General features: G+C 41.7%; 2 protein-coding genes and 1 non-coding gene across 7 annotated transcripts; all 3 read right to left on the bottom strand.

Annotated features, from left to right (window-relative positions):
* Positions 1 to 403: 403 nt before the first annotated feature.
* Trnat-cgu (transfer RNA threonine (anticodon CGU)) lies at positions 404 to 476 on the bottom strand. Its single transcript has one exon. It is a non-coding gene; the product is annotated as a tRNA-Thr (tRNA).
* A 536-nt stretch (positions 477 to 1,012) lies between these two features.
* On the bottom strand, positions 1,013 to 3,997 carry LOC106178989 (glycoprotein-N-acetylgalactosamine 3-beta-galactosyltransferase 1-like). The gene is made up of 3 exons (XM_013562433.3): positions 3,025 to 3,997; positions 1,617 to 2,572; positions 1,013 to 1,342 (listed from the first exon to the last, which is right to left on the bottom strand). The coding sequence occupies exons 1-3, from the start codon at positions 3,260 to 3,262 to the stop codon at positions 1,214 to 1,216; spliced, it is 1,323 nt and encodes a 440-aa protein (XP_013417887.2). The 5' UTR covers positions 3,263 to 3,997; the 3' UTR covers positions 1,013 to 1,213.
* An 896-nt stretch (positions 3,998 to 4,893) lies between these two features.
* On the bottom strand, positions 4,894 to 9,344 carry LOC106163685 (uncharacterized). Of its 5 annotated transcripts, none has more exons than XM_013541350.2 (2): positions 9,221 to 9,344; positions 4,894 to 8,100 (listed from the first exon to the last, which is right to left on the bottom strand). In XM_013541350.2, exon 2 carries the CDS (start codon positions 8,086 to 8,088, stop codon positions 5,293 to 5,295), a length of 2,796 nt encoding a protein of 931 aa, XP_013396804.2. In that variant the 5' UTR covers positions 8,089 to 8,100; positions 9,221 to 9,344; the 3' UTR covers positions 4,894 to 5,292. The 5 variants fall into 5 exon arrangements, with proteins under 5 accessions (XP_013396804.2, XP_013396805.2, XP_013396802.2 ...); XM_013541351.2 differs by lacking the exon at positions 9,221 to 9,344 and adding an exon at positions 9,137 to 9,197; XM_013541348.2 differs by lacking the exon at positions 9,221 to 9,344 and adding an exon at positions 8,795 to 9,130.
* Between the last annotated feature and the right edge of the window lie 336 nt (positions 9,345 to 9,680).

Raw genomic sequence — 9,680 nt, 5'->3', positions numbered from 1 at the left:
TTCGTGGTAATTTATAGGCGGCATCACTAGTGTCATCCATCCTTCTGTAACTCGGTCTAACGAGATGCGCCATACCTGGCGGCTATCTGGGGCACATTTGTATCTCCTCTCGGAGTAGCAATTTGTTTTCTTTCTTCATTTGTGAACTACCGTACCACACCATGGTAGTAACTTGACAGCCAAAAGGGCGCGGGACTCTTTATGTACATAGATGAAAAATAATCGCATGAGTGAAATGTAGTAGTTGCGACAAGTTTGTGTTTGTTGACAGCAATACAACAGTGCAGTGCTTTTTCATTTGTAGCACGCTGCCACACACTGAAAAAATTGGAGATTTACATGCCCAAATTAATAAATTTCATTCGAAAAGGCTACAATTCAACGTTACAAAGGCAAAACAAAAAGCCTCGGGTGAGATTCGAACTCACGACCCCTGGTTTACGAGACCAGTGCTCTAACCACTGAGCTACAGAGGCGATGAAACGCAGGGAAACTGTCATTCAACAAAGCCGCATCGGGGGAGCTCTCCCTCTCTCTCTCCCCTCCCCTCCCCACTCCTCCGTTCTACACCAGGAATGACTGACTCATCAGTCCGTTCCTTCACAGAAGGATTTACATAATGCACTGCAGACCAAAGAAGTGAGTTCATATACGTGATGCAAACGACCCTAGGCAAGTTGCACCATTCCTTTTTCTTTTTTTCTTTTCTGCTTGAGAGGGAAAGAAAGGGGAGGGCGAGGGACCATGTGCAAGGACTTTCAATTTAACATCTTAATAATAGCCTGGATTAGACAGTGTGTTCCCCCATTAAAGGAGTTCCCGCCCCATTTTAATAGACGTCACCTACATACTGCTTGCCCGTGGCAATACTCCAGGTCCATGCGAGCTGGGTGGATTACAGCGGGCCAGTGCCCCTACCTTTACTTCGGAGGTACCCACATCACCTCTCTTCTCCACTTCTTCCTCCACCCCCCCCCCGCCCCCCCCCCCAAAAAAAAAAAACAAAAAAACAAAAAAAAAAAAACAGCATAACAATCGAAACGACAGAAGAAAACTGTCGTTTTTTCTATACACTATATATTCATATCATCGTCTACTTTCCTCGTTCACTGACTAATTCTTGGCAACCCTAGACAAATTTTGGTCCTCTGTGCCCTCCGCTTAGCAACATCCTTGATCTGACAGTGAAATTAATGTCTGTTATGTCTGCACTTTATTCTCTTTTGAATAAAGCCACTATTCCATATGGCCTAAGGTGATATAGGTAGTATTCCATTGCCCACATGTTGTTTGGACTCATGGTATTGAAACTGACAGCATGGTCGCTAATTGAATCGATTCCCTGTAAATGAAAATTAATATTATTGATATGAAATAGATGAACGATATACCTAAAAAAATGATCGATAGGAAACTTACAGTATCGCACCTGGGTTAAATTTACGAGGGAATCGATATTTATTTATCAATTTATTGATTTACTGATTGATTAACAAATCTTTTTATTTATTTTGTGGATGATCTAAAGTAAGGGCAAATGAAACACAAAATGTAATAAAATAAAGTAAATAAATCAGCATGAAAAGTGAGACAGAGAACATAAGATGTCAACCAACTTTTCTCTGTTTTTCCCGGCTGAGCTTTCTGTACCACGCAGGATAAATCCCGCTAAAATGCATGTGGGGCGGGAAGTAGTGGAACCTGGTTCTGCCTAACTCATCCCTAGAGTCGCCGGAGTCGACACCTAACTGTGAGAGGCACATTTCAAACTCCATTTCTCCGCCATTCTGGTGGCAACTTTGTTGTTGTTTCCCGCCAATTATTACCAGCCTGCGCAACGTTTCCTTGCTAAAAATATAACCACCTTCTCCGCTGAAATATCCCTGTTCTAAAAACGCTTTCGAATGGTACCCAAAATACACAGGGTGACTAGAGTTTTTGGATGACAGGAAGTGACGTAGGTTTTCTACGATGACGTAAGTGTCGTCATCAGTGTTGATAAACCAGTCGGCATCTTTGAAATAGTTCTTATAGATGAAAGCATACGCATGGTATAGTTTGGGGACCAGTTGTCCTCCTTTTTCTGACACACTGACAGCTACACCTTCTGGTTTGCCCTTCTGACCATCATATCGATGCCTTCGCTCTACTTGGCCAGTGTTTCGGTTTTTCTTTTGTACATTTGAATAACCATTTTGTTTTCTGTCCATTATAGTGTTTCCACCTTTAACAGCTACAGCAGGGTTAAGCAGTTTTAATTTATATTCCATTTGATTCATACGAACAGAAGAATCATTGTCTAGTGTTCCTGCTAACCTCCTCTTAAAGACACGATCACCGTGTATCCCCTTTGTCTCTGGAATACGATTCCTGCCTGGTTTACTGACGTCAATGACAGACACAGACATCGTTCCGTTGACGTCAGCGACATTAAGGATAAGGAACACGTTACATCTTTTCCCCCACGTATCCCTAGCCACCCTGATTTTAGTGTCCATCTCCCCCGTGGATGTTTTCACCCAGCATAATACACGAACTTTTTGATAGAGTTCTCTGGCTACTGTGTCATCATCTGAAAGAGATATGAATTCCATGACGTGATGCTGGTGTTGAGCATACGCAAGCGATGGTTGAGGGTGTGTGCTTACAACACAGCGCCCACATGTAGTTCCTTTCATTAAGTGTTGCGACCCTGACAGGAACATTAGGTACTAAAAACTTGGAAAAAATTAATCGGTGACACGTTTTTAAGAGCCCCCGGTACAAACGCCATACTTGCCAAACCCTAAACACACATGGGCCTACATGTACGCCACTTACTGTTAAACATCGGACATTCACTAGTATTCAAGCTCGTAGAAAGCTTATTTTCAGTAGTGAGCTAAGCATTTACAAAAAATATCATCCGACCCAGGGGTGCTCCCACAAAATCGCTGTCATTGTCCCCATGCTTACTACACTATACTTTAAACACAATAATATCAGTGACAAACACGCCGTAAAACCTTCGAACACGTGGCTTACCGTCATGGTGTTGCTCGTCATTGAAATCCACCCTATCGGCTAGTGGCGCCACGTAGTGGCTGTCATCTGACATCCGTTTGAAAAGCCTGTCTTCAGAGTTTCGATTCAACACATATTCCTCATAATTCCGGTTCCTCTTTGATGGATTTAGATTGTGCGGTACAGCCGAGAAGAACGTGAAGACCATCAGACCAACATAAAACCCCAAAGCAAACATAAACATTTGTGAAAGACGCATATTATAGGCCTATGGTTTTCATGAATAGACTCTGTTTACATGTACCTCACATTCTAGAGCTTACTTACTGCGTTCCCCAGCGAACGTAAAATGTAGGTTTCGAGTCCATAATTATCTTATGTATTATTTAATGTATCTGCAGAGGGTGCCTCGTCCACTGAAATCCTCCATCTTGCAAATGTGTGAAACACGTGTGAATCATCCAAGTAAAGCTACGGTCTCACTTGATATCATTTGCGAATCCTCCATGCCTCTTGATTTAAATGCGTGATGTCAAATACGGTTAATTTTCTTCGACTAGTACAGTAAGCAGTTCCAGGGTGCGAAATCAATGATTCTTCACTCTGTGTCTGTGCCAACCACACTCAAAAACTGATTTGATAGCTATTGTGCAACTCTTCATACGTCAGATCATTTCCTCGTGGCTGGCATGCTTTGGAATCACTCGGTTCCCTTAGATACACTTAAAATACGAGGTTCTGTTACCGGCGGGCGAACATATTGGGATGTCGAATTAAGTTCATGAAACTTTTAACGCCGCCATCTTGGTTAAATATTGTATCACCTGCCCACATAATGTTTTCACCAAAGAGAATTAACGAGCGCTCAAGCATCCATTAACCGTGTGCAAATCTGCTTTGGTAAGGAAATGCTTAAAGAGACAGTGCACACCTTTCATTTTTTTTCAAAGTGTCTTCTTTTTTTAATCACGCAGTTCACTTGCATTAATAATTCTTTCTACAAATATCCCACTGCAAGCATTAAAGTACCACCTCTGAGTAAAAAAATCACCTATAAGGAGAAAACGTACATCGCTTCAATTTATTTGATTTGATCTATGGAGCAATATGGGCTCTCGTATTGTAAATGTTTAAAATAATGATTCAGTTTACCGGTCAACATGTGTGATGTACATGAACTTTTATGTGTAGCAGCGACTCACTTTGCTTTTTATCATTCGATTCATTCATGGAGTGTCTCTTTAAAAAAAGGGTGGACATTTAAAATGCGCAAAGTACTTTCACGCGTTAAGATGCACATTTACCGCTATGGTCTGATGGTTTTTAATGAAATACACCAAGTTTAGCATCAAAGAACCTGGAATGGATTTTGAATTCATAACACGTTTATCCCTGCACTAATAAATATGATCATCCTTTATTAATTTTATTCATACTTTTTTGGTTTTTATTTTGCCATTCTACTCGTTTGCCCTATTCATCCGCTTATGCTTTTAGTATTCCATCAAACCTCCTCAAATAAACTTTATTATTTAGTTTTTTATCACAAAATTTGCTAAGATATTTTTTTTTCCTTTTGGATATTTTATGCAAAATATTTGCGTGAATATTTATAAAATAAAAGCAAAATTAGGAAACACTGCATACCAGTCTTTTGGCAATCAAATTTGTGCAAATGTTATGGGAGGCAAGCAGATGTGTGTGTGTGTGTGGGGAAGGGGGGGGCGTACCCGAAATACAGTTCGATAAATGTAAAACAATTATTGAAAGTTTGAATTAATTATTGAAAAATCAAATGTGTGAAGATGACGTGTGGAAAGTCAGATGTGCGTGTGCGTGGTCGCACACATGCAATTTTCAATTAAATGAGGTCCGAAAAATTTCAAACCGTAAAAGGCATCTATGCTTTATTTTAAACACTATTTTAAAGTACAATACATGCATACAATGATAAAAGAAAAAAAATGTTCAGAACGTAAATTGTATAAAAAACGAACAGTTCCTCTGCATTAAGCCACAAAATTTCTTATGACAGTATTCCAGTATTTTCGAACATTCTATGGCCTGATTTACTAAATATACATTCAATATTTCCATTTTTACTTAATGTAAACCCCTCCTCTTTCCCTTAAGCTCTCAAAATAAAACTTCGCCTATGGGTATAAAATGCATTGCTTCGTCAACATCGTTCAGATTATCTCACTATATATCGAGTTTGCCAACACGTTAAATTTGTTCGACAGACGAACGAGGTAAACTGTTTGTCTAATGACTTATGTGGTATCTCAGTCAAACTTGACTTATTTCTGTGCCACAGTTAGTTGAAGATCGCAGGGTCTCTGCCGTACTTGAAGATGTTGGGGTTGCGGAACAGGTATACGCGCTGCTGGAGCTCTGCGTCACTTTAGGCGTGCTTAATCTCGTGGCACACGTCCAGTGTCGAAGTTCCTCCCAAACCCGCCTAGAGCAGACGACGGCTATGAAAATAAACAAGCCATCCAGGGTTGTTAGAATCACGAAGATATATTCCAAAGCAAGAATGCCAAGTCCTCCAGACAGAAATCCGAATATCCAGGTCGTCCCCATCAGCGCAAAGAGCCTCAGATAAGTTACAAAAGAGTGTTTGTTCTTTCTCATATTGAGTTTTAGAGACGTAGATAAAGCAGCGTGTATGGACTTTGCAATCATCGCATAAAGGATGATATTTACAATAAGTACGACGCCGATTGGGGCCACTAAAAACAAGACGAGTGGGTAGATATTACTTATGTAGCAGGCGGGGCCTTGGTAGTTCGGCTTAAACTGGGGATCTATGTCAATGTAATCCAGAACAAGACAAACTGCAACAATTCCGCCCGGGAGGAAAGTCGCGTAGCAGGCATAACCGAGGATAGTCTTGTTGGCCTCTGCCGAAACTTTCAAAGCCGCGGTGCTTCTGAAAGTCTTCCACAAGTCAACAGCGATGACGTTCATCCAGAAAAATGAGGTCAGCAAGCTCCAGTGGAATAACACAGCCACCGCGATGCACACGCTGGCGTTACCACTTGATCTGGCAAATGGTCGAGCTAAGAAGAACATTTTCCACATGACCAAAGAGCAACAAAGGCACAGTTGAAGTTTTCCTGGGAAAGTTTGAAACGGGCGTGCAAACGGTTGCAAAGCTATGCGTATGAGCAAGCAAAGAAGGGAAATAACAGTACAGACGATCGTCAAGATTCCCAGCGCCTTCTTTGAATCGTCTGCGACAGTTTCGTCCTCCCAATTTGAACCGACCACCGTAAAATTAAGCACATCTAGGCAGACAAGAATCGATCCATCCGTTTCGTAGTATGCATCGGATTCATTAATCATTGTCATTGAGGGTAAGAGGACAATACTTCCATTTTCTGTCGTGTTGTAACTATCGAAACGTATGCGCTCACAATCTGTTTCAGCAATGATCAACACTTCGTCGATGGCTTTTTCCCTAGTCAAAGCTTCATCTAACAAATACGGATCGTAATAGAGCGATAGAGAAATTGTGGAGTTGACAAAATCCACGTAGTATGCAAGAATATTTCTGAATGATTCATTTCGTGTTTCTTTTCTCCATTCCTCCTCAGTCTTTCTAAGATCGACAGTTTCGTCAAACTGCAGTTTAAATCCGTTTTGCACCTGAAACGAACCCCACCCTTTACGAACCACTTCAAAAGTGACTGCACCTCGCACTTTTTCTCCATAAAGACCGGCTACGAAATAACTAAGCGTATGTCCAAAATAATTCAGTTCAGTATTAGATGGAAAATCTTGAAAACCAACATTTGTTTTCCAGTAGGTGTAAATATCCACGTCGTACAATACGACACCTAGGACGCACGTGCCGTCAATAAGAACATAGTCCTTCCGGCACTGGGATGGAATGCAAGATGAAGTCATCCCGTCCAGTGTGCATTTTGTGACTTCATCTGTCCCTTCGGCACGGACTCCAACTTGCACCTCCGAATCTTTACTGAAGTCCATGACAATCGAGAACGAGAAAGAACCAAAAGACGGCCTGTTACTCCCTGTCAAATCCTCAGAGTTACCGGGACTAATAATTTCATAGGTAATGTCAGGTAAAAAATCGCCGCCCCGTGGACAATGCATACTTATTAAGTTTTCATCATTGCATGTAGCGCAGTATTCGTTCTGGTATGCCTTATCATGGGACTGAACGATGTTTTTGTACGTCTTGCATGCATCTCGTATCTGTGTTGAACAACTGCTTTCTGGTTGACAGTCAACAACTACTTCGCTGGAAATACAGCGTCTCATTTCAGATACATGTAGGACTAAGTCACACAAATTATGTTCGAACGCCAGTAAAGGGTCTGTGACGTTGGCAACAAAATCACTGTCGTTCTGACAAATAAAGGAGGCGCTCCAAAAAGTATAATTTGTGACGTCATTACACCTTGCGCAGAACATGTTTGCGTAGTGGAGTTGGTTTGTGAGGTCAGTGACGGGAATAACGTGTGTTACGACACTGCTGTTTGCAAAGCATTTTTTCTCCATCTCAGTCCCCTTCCACTGTGCCGAGCACCCTTTCCCCAAGACTAACCCGAACTCATATTCCGATGTCCTAACGCAGACTGGAACGGCCGCAATCGCTGGGATAATCCTGGTCACATTAGAATTAGACTGGCACTGGTCGCCGTAGTCGTAACAACAGTCACCGTAAACTAAGCAGTTGGAGTCACAAGAACAGTCGTCACCACCATGAGCTGCCTCCCCGCATCGTTGAGAACAGGAGTCCAATCGCGAGCATTTCCGTGCATTCCTTATGACCGCCTCCGCTTCTACAGAGCCGTTGCATAGGTCAATACTGCTCGGGTAGATATCATCCACATATCCAGGCTGACGTGGGTCGAGATCTGGAACAGAGGACCAGTCCTGTTCAGGCGGGAACATCGAGTGTGAAGATGAAACTGGTCTCCAAACTAGGCACACTTGAACCAGTAAGTAAATTGCATTCATTGTATTTCTGTTTTTGTATTGCGCTAACCAAAAGAGTTTTGAACAGCGTGACAGGTGCCCGGATATGCTGGTAGTGCTAAAAAGCCTCATCGTTGAATGTTTCTGAAATAGAAAAAACAACAGGACGCTGTGATAAATAGTCGATGGTAGATTGCTTCAAAAATGGAGGCGTGTGTGTGACATATGGTTTACCCCCCCCCCCCCCCAACACACACCTTACTGAATGTACCGCTTATCATTTTATTGTGGCACTTATCGCACTTATCGTCTCACGGGCTGTTGAGCCACTAATTAGGTGAAAATGAAGCGGATGCAAATGCGTCTATGTCGCCTTTGTTCTCAGTGATACGTCGCCTGATCGTTATCGCAACCGGTGTATGGCTTGACATCAACATTCTTATATTAGACTGTTCAGACTATTCTCATAGGGTCTTCCAATATACACAAAAAGTGTAGTGAAAACTACACTTCTTGTGTATTAGAAGACTAAAATAAAATCATCATTATCATTAATGACAATTTAATAAATACCCGGTAAGTAGTCGAGACTAGATTGTGCAGAATCTTTCGTGGCACAAATATTTTCTGAAATTCAAAATTCAACCTTGCTCATATGTCTTGAATAGATTGATATTCACTATTCCTTACGACTGAGACAAAATTTAGAAAAAAATATGACATTAGTACAATGAATTTTTCTGAGGCAGGTTCAGACAAAAAAAAAAGATGTCCACAGTATCCTGAACTGCGTATCCTACCTTTGCATGTCATGATCAGTATATACATAGATACGTACATGTTGTTTGATGTGCCATGTGGTCGGCTTCTTGTCCAATGTTCATGTAACTGTAAGCTACATGTGGGCTTGTAACTGTAAGCTACATTTGGGGGGGGGGGGGCATATGCATTAGTCCATCAGTGGATGATGAGGATACAACTTACGGTGTTCTTTTCGATACGCGTGAGCAGTCTCCAAACCAAAGTTAAATCCAATCAAGTTATCCGATAGGTATCTTTGCCTCAATCGGCCGTCCAGATTATCGTTCCCTCTATATCTGTGTAGTTGTATCGCTACCTGCTGGCAACACCCGCACTGGTACACTCTCACTACCCATGCAAAAGCCTTTCGTGTACTTACCTATATGTTGCGTATTTCACATAAACGTTGCCTTTTGTATAGCCAGATAATAGTCACCAAGCCAAACAATGGGTTCATACTAACCTTTGTTCCTATTGGAGAACTAGTCGGCCCTATTATATACACCAGAACTTCTTGTTAGCAACAGGTTTGTTGCATAATAACATGTAAATGACGCTTAGAGGTCAGGTAAGGGCACCTCTGACCAGATTCGTCTTGACCTAGTTTATTGGGCCAGAAAGAACCCCCCCCCCCCCCCCCTTTTTAAGAAAAAGGTCCATTCTGGGTACAATTTGATCTATGTACACAACTGTTTCATTATAGCAGGTCCACTTTTTCAGAAAAATTTGCTGGCTACGGGCCTGGATGTAGAGGCTTGTTTCAAGTTATCTCTTAAGCTCAGGGTGGATTAGCGTTGTAGTTGGAGCACCATTATGTACATTGCACGGTGTATAACATGACAGCTTAAAAATATACACACTTCCTATTAACCTTTTTCATCTTTTGCGGAAATACGAAGTGCGCATGACAGGAACCGCGCGCC

The sequence above is a fragment of the Lingula anatina genome, chromosome 5, assembly GCF_051362555.1.
Source record: "Lingula anatina isolate TDL-2025a chromosome 5, LinAna3.0, whole genome shotgun sequence".
In the NCBI taxonomy this organism is placed as follows: domain Eukaryota; kingdom Metazoa; phylum Brachiopoda; class Lingulata; order Lingulida; family Lingulidae; genus Lingula; species Lingula anatina.
The sequence above is the reverse complement of the archived record's forward strand: the minus strand, read 5'-3'. Positions and strand labels throughout refer to the sequence as shown.